The sequence below is a fragment of the Macrotis lagotis genome, chromosome X (assembly GCF_037893015.1).
Source record: "Macrotis lagotis isolate mMagLag1 chromosome X, bilby.v1.9.chrom.fasta, whole genome shotgun sequence".
NCBI lineage: Eukaryota > Metazoa > Chordata > Mammalia > Peramelemorphia > Peramelidae > Macrotis > Macrotis lagotis.
This window is the reverse complement of record NC_133666.1, coordinates 692,296,043-692,316,335: the sequence shown is the minus strand read 5'-3', so window position 1 is coordinate 692,316,335 and position 20,293 is coordinate 692,296,043. Positions and strand designations below refer to the sequence as shown.

The window sequence follows — 20,293 nt, the reverse complement described above, 5'->3', positions numbered from 1 at the left end:
CTAGAATTGCTTGAATTGCCAAACTCACTCAATGTTTCACTGTCAAATTTCTAATTGCTTCCCAAAGATCTATGCTTGGTCCTGTGCTAGTTGCCATTTTTAACCTAAGGGGAATGTTTATCATATTTGCAGATGACCCAAAGTATTAGCTAGCACACTGGATGAGAGTCACATTTTTAAAAAGAGCCTGACAATCTAGAAAAGTGCAGTATGGCAACATACTGCAATCTTAGCCTACACTGAGAGGCAACAGCATTACATTTTTTTTTAGGTTTTTGCAAGGCAAATGGGGTTAAGTGGCTTGCCCAAGACCACACAGCTAGGTAATTATTAAGTGTCTGAGTTCGGATTTGAACCCAGGTCCTCCTGACTCCAGGGCCGGTGCTTTATCCACTACGCCACCTAGCTGCCCCTACAGTATTACATTTGAAGTTAAGTCACATCTGGTTTTGGGTGTCTTGTTTTATAGAAAGGATATACTGATGATCAGTTGATAGAACTAGGAATGCTCAGCCTACAGAAGAGAAGACATGAAAGTTTTTCAAATACTTGAAAGTCTTTCACATGTAAGGATTCGAGTTGTTTTGCTTTATCCCTGATGGTTGATACAGGAGCAAGTGAGGCAGTTGATTTAAGTGTAATAGAAGGAAAATTCCCTAACAATTAGAGCTTTCCCAAAGTATTAACAGGCAGCTTGAGTAAGTATCAGATTCTCCATCATTTGAGGTCTTTAAGCAAAGGCTGCATGTCTAAGTATGAGGTAGAAAAGTTTTACACTAGATGGCCTGGAGTTCCTTCCAACTCTGCAATTTTGGAAGAAAGAAACAAACAAAACACTGAATTGCCTTCTTCCTTTTTCTCATCTGTTACTTTTCCATGTACCCCAAGAGAAGTTTATGAACTACTTTTCTCTAAGACAATTAGAAATTGTCTATCTCCCCTCCACAAGTCTGACCTTCAGAACACCTTGTCAGCTGAATAGATTAATCAATAAGGGAGTTTGCCTGGAAGGGGAAATCTTCATACTGCTGGTTTTCTTCCCGATTTGGTATGAGGTATTACTAATGACCCAAATAGCACAAAACACTCAATTTTAATAATTTCAGAACAACCTTCTCCTGGGTCTATAAAAGGAGTTCAACTATGTGATCTAAAAGCCCTGACAGATCTAAATTCTACCATACTTCTAAATTATTAGCGCTATATGGAAATAAAAATAGGTTGACTTGGAGGTAGAATTCCTCAATTACTGGAAGTCTTCGAGGAGAAAATGAATTCAACTTGCCATGGATGTTGACCAGAAGATTCATACTTCAGGGAGGGCTTGGGTTAGATGACTTCTGAAGTGTATTCCAACTCTTATTCTATGAGGCATTTTAAACAAGGGGACTATAGTCCAAAGCTATGTTGGATGCCCTTGCTTTACACCTGTGCAAGATTCCTGAATCCTGGCTGTGATGACAATTTTCTGTCTTTCTTCCATGGTCATTATGGTTATAGGAACCTTTTATCCTGAAATTGATTACTTAATTTGCTTGAGGATCCTCAAAGACTGCAACATAGAATCTCCAGGGCGTGATGCATACTATGACTGATTTTTGTGAGGGTACTCATTTTAACAATGGCACTATTCCTACGAATGCCTTGGAAAGCTTATGAATTTAAGAGAAATTCAAGCTTGAGTTTTAGTTGCTTTTTTCTCCTTTCCTTCAAAGGACTATGTACCAATCATTATAATTCTACTTCATTTGATGTATTTTCAGATATAACTACTGGAGATAAATGTTCAAGATGTTTTTCTCTACAGCAGCCACATCTTGGGGTCTGCCTTCTTTTCCAGTTCTGGCTCTTAGAAAGATGATTCCAGGATTCTGGCTGAGACCTGCTTGAGGCAGTAGTTAAGACTGGCAAATATTTACTTACTGCAAGGATCCTTGAGCCATTTTGAAGTCTTCCAAATCTTAAGTCTTTGTGAGTTGCTGTGGTCAAAAGAATTCATCAATGGAAGTGAGCCTCTCTGAATTTAAACAGGACAACAAGCAAAAAAATCAGTCATTTACCTACCTTGAAATATTTCCAGGTTGGTAACCCTATCAGAGCTTTTATTCAACAAATAGAGCCTAAGATCCAAAGTCATCTCTATCGGAAATAAGGCAACAAAAGATTTTAGGGAAAAACTGACAAAAATTTCACATACATAAAAATTATACCATTATGTTCTCTTATAAAAACAAATTCTTTTCTAAAACATATTCGTTACTTAGGACAAATTTGGTCTGTGAAACAATATTAGGAGCTCTTAGTTATACACACCTACAAATTTCTATAAATATAAGATTCTCTTCCTTTTACTCCTCTGTTCTCCATGATATGCCTCCTAAACCGAGCAGTGATGATATGGGGAGAATGCACCTAATTTATCTAAATTTTATCTACACTGAAGTTAAGATTAGAAAACACTTTTCAATAAGTATTATGGAAATATTTCGAAAGACTATACTACTACTCCCTCCTCAATGAAGGAGATGAAGATGAACTGCAGTTTTAAAAACTAACATTAAAAATTTTACGTGTAAAGTCGCTTCCATTTTTGTAGAGAAGAAAACAGCCCCCACAGAGGAAATATGGCTCCTATTTTCAATTAATTGATGGACCAGTACTAGAACCCAGATTTCCTAAATTCCAGTTCAAGAATTACTAGAACCAGATAGCTCCTAGCTGCTGGGGAGGGCTGTAATGATACTTGAAGAGCTCAGGATCCACATCGTGACCCTAAACGAGTCAACCCTCTCCCTTAATCTCACTTCCCTCATCTATAAAATCAGGAAACTAAGTCGCCTAAGTCCTTTGGAAATACAGATTCATAGGGCCTGTCCGCCAAAGACAAGAAACTTGAGAAGGGGACATTGGGGTGGGGAGAGAATTGAACAAGCTCCTAAGATTCACAGCTGGAAAAAAATTCTAGGGCAATCCTTGACTATTCAGGTGTGTGCAGCAGAGGGGGGACCTGACTTGGGGCAGCCTGCCGTTCCCCAGCCTTAGCAGGCCCCGGGGCTGTGGGGCCGTCCGGAAGCTTCAGCGCCGGGCCTCCGCGGGCCGGCCTGCCGGGCCGCCGCCGCCTCCGGCGCAGGCTTCGGGTGCGCCACGTTCTGGGCGAGGCGGCTGGGGGCCCCGGCCGAGCCGCAGCCCGCCCTCCTCCCCCGGGCCGGGCCGCGCCGCGCGCCGCGCGGGCGAGAAAGGGGGCCCCACGCCCCCCGCGGCTCGCCTCGCGGCCTCCCGCTCCCGCCGCCCCGGGCCCCCCGCGGCCCGGACGCCGGGCCTCACCGCCGCCGCTCCGGCCTCCGGCCCGGTCCCGCCGCGCCAGCCCAAGCCTCTAAGGAACAAACAAGCAGCCCCCCCTCCGCGCAGGCGCCAAGGGGCAGAGGGCGGGGCGAGAACACGCAGGCGCGGGCGCCGGCCCGGGTAGAAGCCGCCAGGCCACGCGGCGGCTGACCGAATCATCGATCCCCAGGGCGGGAGGGCGGCCACGTGTGGGGAGGTGGGGGAGGGGAGGAGCGCCCGGACTGCCACCTCGAGCCTTCCCAACTTCCCGCCCGCCGCAGAAACGCTCTGCACTCGCTACTCGACCTAACCGCCGCCGCCGCCACGCCTTAAAAGGGAAGGCAGGCGGCGCGCTCCCATCTAGGGCTCTTTAAAAGGCGTGGGTGGGAGACTCACGTGATGCCACCAGGCCTGCGCTCATCGCTCCCTCCGCGTTCCCCGCAGTCATTGGTCCCAGTGCCAGAATCATCCGGGCACTGGACCCTGTGAAGGAAGAGGCTCGCTAGCATTGGTCGGGATGGACGGAGGGCGGGACTCGTCCCCGCTTGATGGACGGGCGGGGCGGGGCTCCTCGATTGTCTGCAGATGTGGGGGTGGCGGCAGCGGGGGCACCGCCCTCGAATGGCACGTGGGCGGGGCTGTGCGGCTATGATGGACGCCGCGGCGGGGGCCCGTGATTGGTCGGAGGAGCCGGGCCGGAGCGCCGGGATTGGACGGCGGCCGTCTGAGGGGCGGGGGACGAGACGGGTGGGGCGGGCGAGGCCGGAGCCCAGCAGTGTGCTCGAGACCGCGGCCGGGAGCAGACAAAGCGGCGGTTGCGGCGGCGGCGGCGGCGGAGGCGGCACATGGACTGCGGTGGGGCGCGCGCCGCGGCCGTTAGCTCAACGTTCGCGGGGGCCGGGGGCGGTTGGGCGCGCGCTCCGCAGCAGGCGACCCCCCGCGCCGCGGGGCGCCCGTGACTCGCGCCGCCCGGCGGAGGCCCAGGCCCGGGCCGCGGAGCCTTCGAGGGGGAGGAGGCGGGGCCGGCGCCGCGGCGCCGCGTGCAGAGCTGCAGGCCCCGCCCCCGCCCCGGCTCCCGCCGCCCCTCCCCCGCCCCGCGGCCCCTCCCCCGCCCCGCAGCCCCTCCCGGCCGCATTCCGCCTCGAAGGAAGCGCAGCCTCCACCTTGCGGCTCCGAGACCCTCCGCCGCTCAGGAGCCCCCCACCCAAGAACCCCAGGAAGCGCCGGCTCCTGGTAAAGAAGCTCCACGAGGCGGGCGAGAGCGGGCCGCGCCCCCCAGGACCGCCCGCCGCGCGAGGCCCCCCGCAGACAGGGTTGGGGCGCCCCGCCGCCGCCCGAAGACTTCCAGGAGGCAGCCCGGGCCCGGAGCCGGAGAGAAGAGCAAGCGGCCGAGCGATCCCCGCGGAGCCCGGAGCCGCATCCGCCCCGGCCCGCGCCAAAGGACAATTAAAAAAAAACAAACGAAAGAAAGCACATCCTATTCTAGAACCCCGTTTGAGCTCCCCACCCCCACCCCGCCCATCGAATGGTGGTAGGACTTGCTGGCCGAGGAACTTCAGCACCCCTGGACTTTCCTGAAGACAGCTAGCTTCCAGACCATTCCCCACGGCATCCTGAACAGTTGACCTCTATCAGTACATATTGATTATCTCCTTGGAGGCCCCCTTTTCATGTTTTTTTTTTTCTGAAATTAACTGAAAAGGAACCGTGGTACCTCAACTGTAGATTGTTTTGGATGTAGAAAGCAGTGTAAGCGATCGAAAGCTTAGCTAAGTCTTCTAGGTGGGCTGTAGAGATCTCATGTCCAGGTTTTGACGAGACTAGCAGTCATGGCATTTACCAATTACAGCAGTCTGAATCGAGCTCAGCTGACATTTGAATATCTACATACAAATTCGTAAGTATCATGGGGTGCTTCCTAAAGTCACCCGTAACAGCATTCCTCTCAATGCTGGAACCATAGTTGTGGTTTGACTTTTGAGATTTCCTAGGTGCAGCAGGTTGAATCAAGCCATGGGGAGTCTTCAGAAGAAAAAGGGATCAAAGTATTGGGTAGTTCATACAGAAGAAGCCTCCACTTCACTTATTGGCTCAAGCTGTTCTACAGTGTTGATCTAACAAGGAGAAGCTTTGAATGAAGGCTGACTGATCTGTAGAAGATCCATACAAGGGAGGATTTCCAAACGACAACTGTCGTCTCCTTTAGTGGGAGCAGCCCTTCTCCCTATCTTCTACCCCCTTTCCCCCCAAAAAAAGAAATGATTATTGGAGTGAGTGTATTAGAAAAAAGGAAGCCATTTTGGAGAAGAACTTTGAATTCAAAAGAAGAATAGTCTTATTTCTGGTGGTGAGCAGAATAGGCATTTCCTATCCTGAGAGTGCACATCTGTTGAATAAGCAAGCAGTATGTACTTGCCAGGCCATGATAGCATCCATTTAAATCACACTTAAACAATCTTATCTCAAGAATGTCTGCTGATTTTTGGTCAAGAAATCTGCTAGTGGGATATAGCAATTCACAAAATGATTTACTATGGTCTTGGGTACCTATAAAGAGTACCATCGCTCTTCTAGAGTCTTGAGGCCTATGGTAGTGTATTGTTTTTGTACTTCTGTTGGTATTTTTTTCCAGGATCTGACCAGAATCAGGGAATTGCTATACTTGTTTAGTGTGTTATTTAGAAAGGTCTTTCATTGACAGTCCTGAAGAAGGTAAGTATTTTGAGGTTCTCTGATTAGTGAGTTAAGCAGTTTCAAAGTCATTCTTGATGTTAATTGGTGAGTTGTTCTCCATCTGGATCAAAATAGAAGTTTCTGGTTCTGAATTCACTGTCACATTGTCAGGTTACTAAGTGCTGGTAGAAAAATGCAAGATGTCTTAGTCTCTTAAAATTCCTTGGAAGAATTTTACAGAAAATGTGAGTTGACTTATTTTCTTTTTCCCCTTAGGAAGCAGTAATTGTCTGCTGCTGCAGTGATAAGATCAGGGTTATTTGTTTTGATCTAGAGAAAATCTCTTCTGCTACTTTCAGAAATGACTTAAAAGCAAAAGCGCATTGTCTAGAGCACAGAAGACTCAAAGTATCAGGAATAAAGACAGATGGATCTGCTTAGGAATGATGTAAGGGAAGGGAAGACAAAGGAAATGCAACAATTAGTCTTGGTACTTGTAAAACACTTTTGGTTTATTTTTATTTAAAAATTTGTGCAAGAAAAATGATTTTAAAGGAGGGTTTGGGGATTTCCTATGAGTTTCAGATCATATCAGCTTGCAGCTCTGACCTTTTTTTAGCATATATCTTAGACTTGAATGAATATGTTTTGAAAGTTGTAATTGCTGGATTTTATGACGTCTCAAGTTTGAGAAAGGTTATAGGCCCTTGGAAGAGGAAAGAGTCTTACAGGTCTGTTAGTCTAACCCTTGCCTTTTCATCTCTCTTTCCTTCCAATTTATGGCATCAGATTGAGTAGATTTCTCAACCTCAAGCACATGGCCTCAATTTCTTGAAATTTTTAGACCATTACTCCTATTCCCAAAGCTTGATGGTTAAGGTTTGATGGGGCACCATTTTGCATCAACCACTAAATCTTTCTTGAGCACCTTTACGTAATTTATGAACCATACCCAGGAGAGAATCAACCTTTTTAAAGATATTTTATTCCGTGTAGAAAATAAAGAGCCAATTTCTTGTCCTTAGAATTAGTTAGAGGCCTTATAAATGTAATGCTTAGATTTTGATGTGAGACTTGAGAGTAGTATGTAGTCATAATGTTAGAATTGTTTTCTAATCCTAATTCCAGAAAGAAGTAAACAAATATTGAGAATTTAGTGTGTGTCAGGCCAAAATTCATGCAGTTCACACATGATGAATTCCTTTGAGGCAATGAAATGGAAGTTACTAAAGCATCTTTAGGGAAGATGGGAGCTTATCTTCTCTTTAGCAGCTACTCTGAACCACAGTAAATTAAGCTTTTCATTTAAACTCTGACACGGCATATGAATGATTCTGAACCTATAAGATAGAGTCCTTTATTAAGAAAACGTTGCTTTTTTAGACCAGTTAATCAGTGAATCAGTAGTCAATAAACAAAAGTCAAAAAACGAAATAATTAAGTGCTATGAATTGAGCATTGTACTAAGTGCTAGTCATGTTCAAGAAAGACAGTTCCTGCTCTCAAGGATCTTACAATCTAATGGGAGAAGATGGCACATGAAAAATTGAAAAAAGGAGGGTAGGGAAGGTACTCAGATGGAACTGGTCGAGAAGTCCCAGAGCAGTGCTATTAGGTGGGAAATGAGCCCTCTCCTTAAATGGAAGTTTGAGAGTTTATGGCTCCGCCCTCCACAGTCACATGCTTTGTTGTTTGGTCCTTGTGTTTTTCCCCCCCTCACTCATGGCTGACTCTTTGTGACTCTATTGTTTTCTTGGCAAAAATACTGGAGTGGTTTACCATTTGCCTTTTCCTTCTCGACATCATTTTACAGATGAGGAAACAGGATGTAGTGACTTGTTCAGGGTGACATAGCTAAGAGGTGTCTGAGGTCAGATTAATCAGATGCACAGAAGATAGTAATGAGGTATGATTATCAAGGCTGATTGGATCTTGCAGGGTGAGGAGCTTCCAGAGGTATGGTAGAGAAGTCTTTTTACTGTTGAGGCACACTAAACCCTGGTGTCAAATCTGGCACCCACTTTGTGCCTATCCCTGATGATGACATCAGAAGGAATTTCTAGCTAGGCTTTAAATTATTTTCTGTGACCCTTTATGGCCATTTTAAAATTTTCTTTGATATTCAGATATTATAACAGAACTGCTGGGTTTTTTGTTTTTTAATGAACTCAGGATTTTTTGTTTTTAATGAGCTCAGGGTTTCTGTGCATTGTACCTTTGGTACTGTGTTTAGTTTATGCTAATGAGTTGCATTAGAAACTGGATATCAATTGTGTGATTATGATGTGGTTAGTGGCAGAAGTTGATGGTATCTGTGGCTTTGATTTTGCTTATGAAATCTGGTACATGTAAAAGAGTTGACAGTAACAGCTTGGTAGAATTTGTTGAAGGTGGTAAGACACCCTATTCTCCAGAGTCATAGTGGTATATCTTAGTCATTTAATTGTTTGAATGTTTTGAATATTGTTTATGGCCTGGGAATTGGACCTGGGGGCTTGGAGACAGAATTCTTTGGTTCTCTTTCTAACCCTAGGGACTAATCTATGGTCACATGATATTTTCATGTTGATTTACTCATCTGCAACTTGATATGGAAGTACCAACTACTAGCTAGGCTCAGTTTAAAAGCTTAGAGCTTTTTAAAACATCAGTTTATATAGCACAGATATTGTAATTTATTCTGGATACAAAATAGTTTTTAAATTTGAACCTCTTAGAAATTTGAATAACTGTTTAGCTATGAACATTTCCTTCTTGAAGAAACTAGAAACCAAGAAAGTACACTGAGCTGAACTTAACCCTAATAATTTCTGGATTCTTGTTCAAGCTGAGCACAACTAGATAAAACCATCTTAATGAGTCCTTTTACGCTTATTTTATTCTGCTATGAAGAAAAAGTTTGTACTTCTAAACTCTGAAACTATATAAAAGTTCTTTTTTGGTAGAGTTTGTTGAAAATCAATCTTTAAGTAGTTGATCTTTTGGACCCATGAATAGAGGACTAAGAAGAACGAGTTTGCATTTGATGATCTACGTTTTACAATTCTAAATTGAAGTAAGTCTCTTGCTTGCCTAGAATGATCATTCGGTATGTTTTATGATTCTAATGAACATTCTTAGTTTGATTGAGGGTATGTGTTACTAGAGCTTAATTAAAAAGCTCTTCAAATGTTTAGTAATAATGCTCATGGGATAAAAAGACCATATTATTTCAGGCCCCATTATTTTATAGATGAAGAAATGGCCTAGAGAAGAAGAGTGATTTGCTGGCCCATGGTCATGCAGCAGAACCAGGCTGCCTGGTCACAGGCTCCACTGTCTGACCAGTTTCTCATTTCATCTCTCAAGAGGCTCCTTTTGGGGAGGTTGTTGAAAGGACAAAAATGAATGGGATTTTAGGCTGGACTTGGTCCTTGTTCAGCAGACTTGGCTCTTTTATAGGGCAAGATAATGGAGACCACACTGAGAAAGAATTGGAAAGTGTGAATTTTCTCAAGTACCTTCAGAGTTCTGGTTTCAGGAAGTTCAAGGATGACTCAATTCTCTCCCAAGTTCTTTTTTTTTAAGGTATATATATATTTGCTAGCTGAGAACTATTGGCCTGTGACTCTCATGGCCATGTCTCTGCACTGGAACCTACATGTGCTGAACTCTCCTAGGAATCGGGGACTTTGGAGAACCTGGTTAGGGCCTGGAGAGATTGTTTTCTTCTGAAATTCAGTTCAATTCTATTTCAAATTCGAAGTATGTCTCCACTGATGGAAATGGAAAAAAAAAACATGCAATAAGTCTGGAGGAAGCTGCCCTAGTACCTGGTGATGTGGGGACCCACCCTCAGGAAGATGCCCTGGCATCTGGAGGCAGTGCTTGGCATAACACAGTCCTGGGACCAGAGTGTGCTTCAGAAAACTTTCTTGTTGCGGTCCAAGATGAGCCTTGCTTTTTACCCCTGGAACTATTTGCTAATATCCCAAAGGAAACTGTGCCAGACTGGCTTCTTTCTCCTTTCCCTGCAGACTTCTCTTCTGCCTGTCAGCTTCAAGGACATCCCTCCTGAACCTCTGCTGTGTCTTTTTACCTGTAGGTGCCATATATGAGTTGTTTCCTTAGTAGAATATAGACTCACTCAGGAAAAGAGTTATTCCAATTTTGTCTCTCTTTGTCTACAGTGCCTGAGGGCACATAAGTATCTGCTTAACAAATGATTGCTGGTTGACCCACTCTCTGGTTGCTTAAGGAATTTGCAGATTATTCTATTTTTGTTCTAAATTCAGGTGGAAAGACTGCTCTTTTGTGTAAGCATCTTTTATAATTATGTGCATTAATATAGGAAATGCCATAAGACTGTTTCCTTTAAAGTTTTTTTAAAGCTCTCCAGCTGCTGTGTTCTTCAGTGTGGTGGTTTCTGGTAGGGTAAAGTTGGGATGTGGTAATGGTTGCAGACTGGATTTAGAATCAGAAGATATGGGTGTGAACATGATTTTGCTATTATCTAATATGAACTGAAAAGCAGTCAGGTCACGCCATTGTGCATAGAGTCTTGAAGTTGGAAAGACCTGAGTTCATTCTGGCCTAGTCACTTAGAAGCTTATTGTGTTATCCTGTGCAAGTCAATTCATTCTGTTTGCCTCAATTTCCTCATCTGTAAAATTAACTATAGACAGAAATGGCAGTTTCTACCAAGAAAACCCCAAATGGGGTTATGAAGAATTGATATAACTGAACAGCAGCAACAACTGACCTTAAGCAAATCTCTTCCCCTCTTGGGCTTCAGTTTCCTCTTTGAATGATGAAAGAGATAGATATGATCTCTTAGGTCTCTGAATTCTAAATCCTGTGATCCTTTGAAAGTGATTGTCTCCTGATTCAGAGTTTCTGAGTGAGCATCTCATTGAAAGACTATATTTTGGATTTGATTGGACAAATATCCTTAACTTTATAATCAGAGATAATCAAGAAATTTCATTCTTTATTCAATTTTCCCTTATGTTGATTTCACGAAAGCCTAGGTTAAAAGTTGAATTTCTTTTCTGGTCTCCATTTGGGAAAGTTTTGATATTAGTCTACCTTGGGATTCTGGAAGAATCAAAAGCTATTTCTGTTCTCCCTTCATTCCCTCCTCTTCATCTTCAGGTGCATTTTCACTTGTGATTCAAGTAGCTGAGGTCAAAATCATTTGAACTGTTATCTCCATTTCAGCATGCCACTGAAAATATCTTTGTTTTCATGGGCATTTCTTCCTTCCTCCCTATGATTTCTCCGTATACATGGTAAGTGCTTTCTTTACAATAACACTGTGATAATATGATAATTAGTCATATTTTACAAATGAGGAAACAGAGACTTAGGTGAAATGACTTGGCTAAACTCATCTGGCCCTCAGATAAATGTCTGCACTGGAATTCTGCATTTTCCTTTCATAGCTTTAATTGTGAATTTCTAAGTTTCTTTTTTAGATTTCTTCTAGTCTGAGAGCATTGTACTTCCTTGAAATCTTTCATTCTTCGATTTTCCTAGAAGTCAAGAAGGAAGTAGCCAATTAATATTTGGAGAAGTAGCTTGAGTTTGCAATCTCTAAGAAAAAGCCTCTGAATGTTCTTGCAAATGTTTCAGAAGCTGGGAACAGTCTGAGAATAGCAAAGGGAGAGTCATCAGAGACAAAGATTGAGAGCTAATACAAAGTGGTTTGTTTGTTTTTTTTAATTTAGTCTCAGATCTTGATCTTATAAGCTACTATAACTTCGTGTTCTCTCTGGTTTTCATAATGGAATACTATAGAATGCTTTTTAAAAATCTTGTGATGTTAAGAAGATTCCAGAGATAAATGTTATAATGATTCATAGAGGCAGTGGCTTTGCTGCCTACTTAGCTAGGATCAGTCCCTTTTCTCTGAGCCCCAGTTTCCTTATCTGGAAAATGGACATAATGGAACCTACTGTCTTCTAGGCTGGTAATTGTGAGGAAAACACTTAGTAAATCTGAATAGGCTACTTAAGAGCTGCTGATATAAAGAAAGGAAGGAAGGAAGGTTCCTGAGTGTTTTTTGAATTGAATTCCTCCTCCTGAACAGAATGTGTCTTGGTAAAATAACTGATTTAAAAGGAGTCAGAAGAATTTGTTTTCTCCTCTCATATGTTCTTCTTTTTTTCTTAGTGGTGGTCCTTGGACCTCTTACTTAGTATCCAGAATCATCCAGAATGTACTTTGTTAACAACACAGGTTGGGAAGAATCAGAAATGAACTAGGGGCCCCTGGAGACCACTTTGAATTGCTCCATCTCCCCAGGGTACGGTGATCCATTGGTCAGGAAACAGACAGAGAAAGGATAAATGTATGTTGTACAGAGAGAGAGTTCTCCCAAATATTGTTACTTCATTACCCACCTTCAGGGAATGAATGCATTTCTCCAGACTTGACTCAGCTGGTCTTCTTTGGACCTATCCTTGAAAGTATTCCACCTTGATGACTCTGCTGGAACTGGGGTTCCCCTCATATAACAGTTACAAATTCAGGGTCATCTTTGTACTTGGAAGAGTTGAAGTGGATGTTAACTTTTTTTTTAGTTTTTTGCAAGGCAAATGGGTTAAGTGGCTTGCCCAAGGCCACACAGCTAGGTAATTATTAAGTGTCTGAGGTCGGATTTGAACTCAGGTAGTCCTGACTCCAGGGCTCGTGCTCCTTTTCTTTCATTTTTAAAGAAATAGTTTGATGCCTTTTTGTTTTAATATTATATTCATTTGCAAATATATCCCTGTCCTCCCTGAAAACTGTGCCTTGTAACTAAAAAAGGGAGATGGAGTCACAATAGTTCAAACAAAAGCTCAAACTGTACCAGATGGAAGAGAATGGAACTTCTCCCCATTCTTCTCAGTCATTAGAATTACATTGGTTTTGTTTTCATTCACATTTTTGTCCATGTGCATCGTTTTCTTATGCTTTTCTTCATGCAAGTCTTTTCGTGCCTCCCTGAGTCCTTCTAGGTACCAGGTATATTTTCCCTGACAATCTCAGTATATAAGTTCTATTCTGGACATTTTGGGGCCTGTGAGACCTTTCTGTCTTTTGAGTAGGTTGACTTCTGAACGCTTTCAGTTTATAAAGTGAAACCTCATTGTATTTAGAAATATGCAGATGATGGGAGATGCCAAGGTACTGTTTGTTTTACACTGAGGGATTCCTTGCTTTGTACCTCAGAGGGCCTTTGATTTCATCAAAGAGAATTTGTTATCCTGAAAGACTGAACTTCACATGGTTGATGAACTAGGAGCCAATTACACTTAATTAATTGGCTTATTAAGATTAGTAGCTGAGTTTCATCAACAGTTTTTTTCCTTGGGAGTGAGCAGTAGGTTCAAGTAGAGTTGACTTTTAATTCTAGAAATTCACTGCCCTTGAGAACACATTTTGGAATGGAAGAGGATCTAGTTTCCTGTCACACTTGTGCTAGTACTACCCACGTGACTCTGTACAGGCCATGTTAGTTCTTTGTTTCCGTCTTTAAAATCTTGGGATGGATAATCTCTAGGGACTCTTAATAATTCTAGATGCTGTGATCCAGATCTGGTGTTCTTTACTGATATTTATGTCAGAGAACACATTAACAGTCTGAAGACCATGGGCCCCTTCTCAGGCTCATGTTTATTGCTACAATAATTGTGGGAAATGCTAATTTTCTGTTAGTGACAAATAAAAATAAAGATATGCCCATTTTCCCCCATCTACATTCTCTGAAACCTATGCATGGATCCTTTGGGATTCTGTGGCCCTCAGATTAGGAATAGGATCTAGATTTAAGCTTTGAGACTAGTAATTATTATTGGTTTCTTTGCCAAAAGGCAGATTAATATGAAGACATCCTATGTTGTGTTAGAATTGATGTCTGCCCAGGAAACCTGAAAGAACAGGCAAAATTTACCCCAAAGCATTATTGTGGGACAGAGCAACAAAAAGTGGAATGCTCTCCTCCCCGTACAATAGTTTGGTTGACCTGCAGTGCTTTTATCACTTGAAGTCTTATAGATGACCTTAGTTCAGAGGACTTGGGTTTGAATTCACATTTCACGACTTGATTTGTCAGTTCCCCTGACTGTGACATAATGGGGTATGGACTAGATGACCTTCAGGTTCTGTTCAGCTTGAATTGGTCTCATCCTAAGTCTTCCTCATCAAGGGAAAATGTTGACTTGAGTTTTTGTTTGATGTGCTGAAATTGAGGAGTGAATGGGGAAAGAATTGAGAAGTGAAGTAAACAAAAGGGTTTATTGGGTGTCATCTGGTGGCACAGTGGAAAGTGATAATTCTTAATTTTTTATTTTGCTTCTGCATTCTGGAGATTATTCTTTGTGACTAAGGGAAAAGGCCAGTCAGTCTTCTTCCCACCCCACCCCCCCCTCCAAAAAATGGCCAGCAGGGAGTTGATACCCCTGATAATTGGGGGAGAGTGGGACAGAAGCTCCAACTTGTCCTTGATGAGTTCACATTGCTAGGCCTTGATGAAAAGCCTCCTGCAGTCTTGAAAAATGGGTAGTGTCTGGATTTCCTTCCCCTCCCAGAGAATAGAGGCCAGGGAACTTTCTAGAATTAAATTCTTCATGACAGTATGAAAAGGCAGCAGCAATTCCAAAGAAGCAGCCTGGCTTTATCAAAGAAATTTTGATAGGTGGACTGATATATCAAGGATTTCTAAGTTTGTGTAGTATTGACTAAAATTTAGCAAAAAATTTGACAATCTCTTGCTCTCCTGAATGAGAAGTGGGTTAAAAGGACAGCCAGGTGGATGTGGAACTAGTTTAATTAAGGCAAATTCAAAGAATAATGAGTGGTTTGATGTCATTTTGGAAAGAGCTTTCTAGGCCTTTGGAATCTATATTTGGCCCACTGCTACCTCATCTTTTTGTCAGTGGCTTCTCTAAAAGCAGTGCTACACACTTCTCCAATTTTCAGAGGGCTCAAAGCCAACAGGGATAACTCCAAGTAAGCTCCAAATCCAAAAGATTTGAAAGGCTGAATTTCAGAGTTGTAAATTTGGGTTCTAGAAATCACCTTTATAAAGATATGATAGGGGAAAGGTGGCCAGATGTTTCATTTGAAGAGTGGAGCTATTACTGCTCCATATGAGCCAACCTTGTGATTTATCAGCCAAGTATATGAGGATTTAAATCCATCCCAAATGGATGATGTTGATAATGGGGAGTTATGGGATCACTATAATCTGTCCTGATTGGACAGCCAAGGCAGGGAACAGGGAAAACAGGCTGTCAGGAATCATCTCTTTATAGCAGAGCTCTCAAAATGTAGCTAGAAAATTTTCTTAAAGAAGATTTTGCCTTCACTAGAGGTCTTTGAGGGTAGAATGACCAATCAGTCGGGTATGTCAATGAGAAGATTCTTTGCAAGTGTGAATGTTGTTCCCTCTCACCTCTGAGGGCCCATAATTCTGAACTGAACTAGAGCTGCCTGGAACACTATTGTAAGTGGGAAACTGTTAGCTAGAACAGGAAGGTGATTAGTGACTCCTTCTTCCAATCTAGTTTTACAAGATCAGGAGATGGACCCAAAGAGAATAAAAAGACTGGTATCATGTAGAATAGTAGTAAGTGTCAGGACCAGCATTCTCTCCCAAGGCTTCTCTCTCTAAATCTGAAGCTGTTTCCTCCACAAAATAGAATACAGAAGTAGAGTTGAGGCAGAAATGTAAGAAATAGTGGACAACCTTCCCTTGTCACATATTTTTGAGGGGGTTGAGTTTCTGTGATGCTGAGAAGCACCATCTGATAGATGGCATTCAGGAAATTAGAAATACAAAAGATATGTAAATTGGGGGCGGCTAGGTGGCCAAGTGGATAAAGCACCGGCCCTGGAGTCAGGAGTACCTGGGTTCAAATCCTGTCTCAGACACTTAATAATTACCTAGCTGTGTGGCCTTGGGCAAGCCACTTAACCCCATTTTCCTTGCAAAATCCTAAAAAAAACCCCAAAAACCCAAAGATATGTAAATTGGAGGAAGTGAGTGGGAAGCCTCTTGGCAATTCTTTGATGCCCATAATAACTTAGATTTTTTTTTTGTTTCCTAATGGTGCTTGTTTTGATGTCTTTGTGATGACCTCACTGACTCTACCTTTGACCTTTCAGAACCACCCATGAGTTCCTGTTTGGAGCCCTTGCTGAGCTTGTGGACAATGCCAGGTTTGTATCCTTTGGGCTTATCTGTCCTGTTTGGATGGGAGGTTTTGGTGTTATGGTTGAATCTTTGTTAACTCACTAACCTTTGTCCTCCAAAGCAAGATGAGTGGGAGTTCTATTTTTTGTTATATTGTAAAAGATAGTTGCTTGTTCACTTCAGAATCATACAAATACTTCTTGAATTTGTCCACCAGCATTAAAGACTTTAATGGAGGCAAAAGAGCTTAGGCTGATGGGTTAAAATTGACAGTGGAGGCACTTAATAAATAACCCTTGTCCTTGTTTGCTGATGGTTTTCCCCTTGTAGCTATTACAGAAAAATTTCCATCAGCCAAAGTCTTCAAGGTGATTAGCCTCTGACTAATGAGGCTTTGACTAGAAATAACTTTTCCTTTTAATTCTTATTGAAAATCAGTGTTTGGGACCTTTTTTCCGCCCTATTAAGAATAGTCTATATGAATTTTTCTTTTAGGATCTTGCAGTGACTCATTTTTAGATGTTCAATTTGCATGAACCAAATATCACGTTTGATGTGGAACATCTTCACTGACTCTGCTATTCTAGGCCCTGCAGCTACTGCAGGTCTCTCTTTCCATCCCCCATGATCTTATTGTTTGTTCATATTGCCTTTAAGAAGTCCAATGCTCCTACATTGGTTTGGAGTACACAGTAGGGAAGACCTGGTTTAACAACAGGTGCAGGTCACTAACTCCATGATAGTTAAGTCAGATGTTTCTCCTGATAATCACATCCTGAAGTTCTTGAGACTATTCTCTTCCAATTTCCAGAAAATAAGATATGTATTTAAATAAGATATGTTTTTAACTAGTATCTGCCAAAGGAATGTCTGTTGTCAGCCTGGGGTTCTGATCATTAGTCCCAGAAGTATTACATTTCCTTCTTCCATATTTCTACTGTCTCCCAACCACTCCTCTTATTTCCTTTTTGAAATTTGGAAGTTTTCTTAAGCAGGTAATCAATCATTTTCCTTCCTCCTCTACCATCCTCTAAAACATTAAACAGTTGAGTGTCCTGCTTCTTACATCAGCCTTGATCCTAACTTAAGGAATTATAGTTTGTTGATGTGAGCTAAGCCTGGATTTCTTGTCTCTTCCCTCACTTCTGTTTTCTAGCTTCTAGCCCTAGCACACAAATAATACTACTTTCTCCATATTTACTGTTATTCAGTCCTATGATTTTTTCCAAGTCCTCATCTTTCAGTGATTTTGACCTTATTGATCACTTCCTCCTCCTAATTATTTTCTTAAGATTTGTATGTCGGGCAGCTCAGTGGCTGTGAACAAAGCACTGGCCTTGGAGTCAGGAGTACCTGAGTTCAAATCCAGCCTCAGACACTTAATAATTACTTAGCTGTGTGACCTTGGGCAAGCCACTTAACTCCATTGCCTTGCAAAAACAAACAAAAAAAAGATTTTTATGTCACTCTTCTCTATTGGTTCTCTGCCACTATATCTGCCTAAATACTTCTCAGTCTCCTTTCCTGGATTCTCTTCCATTTTCTTTCCTCTAAAAAGTGATTTTCTGTCTGCCTTAGTGATCTCATCACCCACACATTCAATTATCACCTCTCTTCAGAAGATTCCCCTCCGTAAAGATCAGCCCTGATATTTCTCTGAGCTCCCACTCAGTCTTATTGCCTTGTTAAACATCTTCATCTGGATGTCCTTTATATAAGAGTTTTTCAAAACTTAACATGACTAATAGAAAGTTGCTTCATGTCCGTATTTCATCCTTTCTAGGGTTTTTAAGGGTGAAATTGAAAGGAGAGAATTGAATGTATGAAAAAAAATCAAAGCTTTCTATGATAGACCTTCATTGGGGCAGTGGAATTCACTACCTCTGACTTCAGTATTGTTGTGTGACCTGTATGAGGGTTCATAAACAAAAAAGAGAGTGTAGCTCAATTGGAACTGTGGACACAAAAGGGTTGGGTGTGCTTGGGTACCAGCTGTCAAGATAACCAAAGGGGAGAAAGCTTGTTAGACCTATTGCTTCATTAAGACAATGCTATTGCTTCATTAAGACAATGCAAAACCAACAATTTCAGTCATCCCTAAGGCCTTGACCTTGAAATTCTTGAGTGTAATCTTAGAATGTCCTGAAGATGCATCCAGGGTCTCCTTTGGGGTGTTTGTTTTTTCTTTCTATACCTCAGTCATTTCTCAGTCTAATCATCCTCCTAGGGGAAACAAAAGTCAGATGAAACCAGTTGACCCAGCTAACAGCCAATGATAGTGTCTGGCCCTCACCTCCATTGAGAGAAGAGGGAGGTTGGGGTTTTATCATCTGTCCCAGCTCAACCAGTCTCATTATCAAAGTCAGTCTGAGAAGGGAACAAAAGGCTTTCACAAGCTGTATTCTGTGGCATACCCCATCTTCATAGTTCTATAATTGACCAAATGTGAAGAGGTGCTGTGGATTTCATTATATTCATTGTTTTTACTGCCAAAGGAAAAAAGAGATTCCATAGAGCAGCAATCCTTAAACTTTTGGAATGCAGACTCCTTTGGTAGCTGGCCACAACCTATGGACATCTTCTCAGAATCAAATGCCTAAAACATAGAATTTTAAAAAGAAGCCAATTCCATTGAAATACATATATCTAAATATTAAAAAGCTTCACTGGCCTCAGGTTAAGAACATGTGCAGTAGAACAAAATATATACTATGAAGCTTTCCTCCAACAAGATGTCTCCCCTTCTAGTCCTAAAAGATTTTCTGAAAGACGTAGAAGAAATGAATTTGTATTACTCCCATCAAATGAATTCTAAAAGCAGAGGTACTCACCACTGTTTGGATGGATGTTTAGGTCATAGCTCAAATGGAAGAGATTCCAAGTGGCCCTATTTATAGGTAAACATATTGGTTGCATCAATTCAATTTCAATTCAGTAAACATTTACTAAGTACCTGTTGCGTGCAAGGGATTGCTTAGCATCAATAAGAAAAAAAATAGTTCTTGCTCTGGAAGAACTCACAATCCTGAGATGACAACATACAAAGGTAGCTGAAGAGCCAGGGTCAGAGGAGCCAATAAGGACACTCACAACATGGTCTGTGAAGTGGAGATGATGCAAAGCTGCTGATGGAAAATGGAGAATTCCCTCTATAAAGGAAGACTTTGGGAAGTGTTCATTGCTCCATCCTTCAACCCTCCAAAACTAAATCTATCTGGGTAGTGAGATCAAGCCTTAGAATATTACGGAACCATCTCAGTGAGATACCCAAGTTACTCAAAAGTGTGATTTTCCACTTCGGTTTGAATAGGAGGCAGCTAAGTGTTTCAGTGGATAGAGCATGTGAGTTTGGATTCTGGAAGACTGAGCTCAGATTTGAACTGTGTGATCCCTGATCCTTACCCAGGTTTGCCTTAGTTTCCTCATCTGTAAAATGAGCTGAGGAGGAAATGGCAAAACCATTCCAGTATCTTTGCCAAGAAAAACCCCAAATAAGATCACAGAGAGTTGGTTGTAACTGAATAGCACCTATAAGCAGTGGTTCAGTGCTTTTAATGATTCCAAAGAGCAGTTTTCTGATGTTGTTGCTATATGACTAGACTGTCATCTACTCATGGTCTCCCAATTGGAGTTGAAGGTCATCCAAAAAGTGATGGAGAAATATATAGAGAGAATGAGAAGGCAGTAGTTAATGAAGAATCCCCAGCTGAAGTAGTCTAAAGCATTCCAAGAAAGAGATGACCAGGAAAAAAAGGCTGGTTTGGCAATGAGATGAAGAATCCATGAAAGGCAATCTTTGTATTCCATTGGGATCTGTGCCAATCTCAAGAAGTCCAGAAGACTAACAAAAATCGAATATTGATAAATGTGACTGACTTCTCACAGAATGGATAGATATGGATGGATTTGCACTGTTGGAGGAACCATCCATTTATTTGTCAAGAAGTATATTCACTTAGTAAATATCTGAACATCTTGGAGCTTGCTTCTTGGCAATCCTGTTCTACTTCCCTTTCACTTCACTCTGCCTACTCTCAGCTGAGAATCTTGAGAACTTCATATTTTACTGAAAACAATTGAGACCATTTACTGGGAGTTCCTTCTCCCGTTCTCACCTCACATCCCCAAGATGTCTTCCCC

General features: G+C 42.1%; 1 protein-coding gene and 1 long non-coding RNA gene across 5 annotated transcripts in view; one reads left to right on the top strand and one right to left on the bottom strand.

The window, feature by feature from the left end:
* Nucleotides 1-1,737: 1,737 nt before the first annotated feature.
* LOC141501929 (uncharacterized) lies at nt 1,738-3,964 on the bottom strand. The gene is made up of 2 exons (XR_012472340.1): nt 3,718-3,964; nt 1,738-2,017 (listed from the first exon to the last, which is right to left on the bottom strand). It is a non-coding gene; the product is annotated as an uncharacterized LOC141501929 (long non-coding RNA).
* A 436-nt stretch (nt 3,965-4,400) lies between these two features.
* Nucleotides 4,401-20,293, top strand: part of MORC2 (MORC family CW-type zinc finger 2) — a 54,406-nt gene continuing 38,513 nt past the window's right edge. For 2 of the 4 annotated variants that reach the window (XM_074206365.1, XM_074206364.1), the window contains exons 1-2: nt 4,401-5,218; nt 16,126-16,179. In XM_074206365.1, the coding sequence (XP_074062466.1) occupies nt 5,151-5,218; nt 16,126-16,179 (122 nt within the window). In that variant the 5' untranslated portion in view covers nt 4,401-5,150. Of the gene's footprint in view, nt 5,219-10,010; nt 10,075-16,125; nt 16,180-20,293 lie in introns of all 4 variants that reach the window. The other 2 variants (XM_074206368.1, XM_074206366.1) reach the window with 2 other exon arrangements.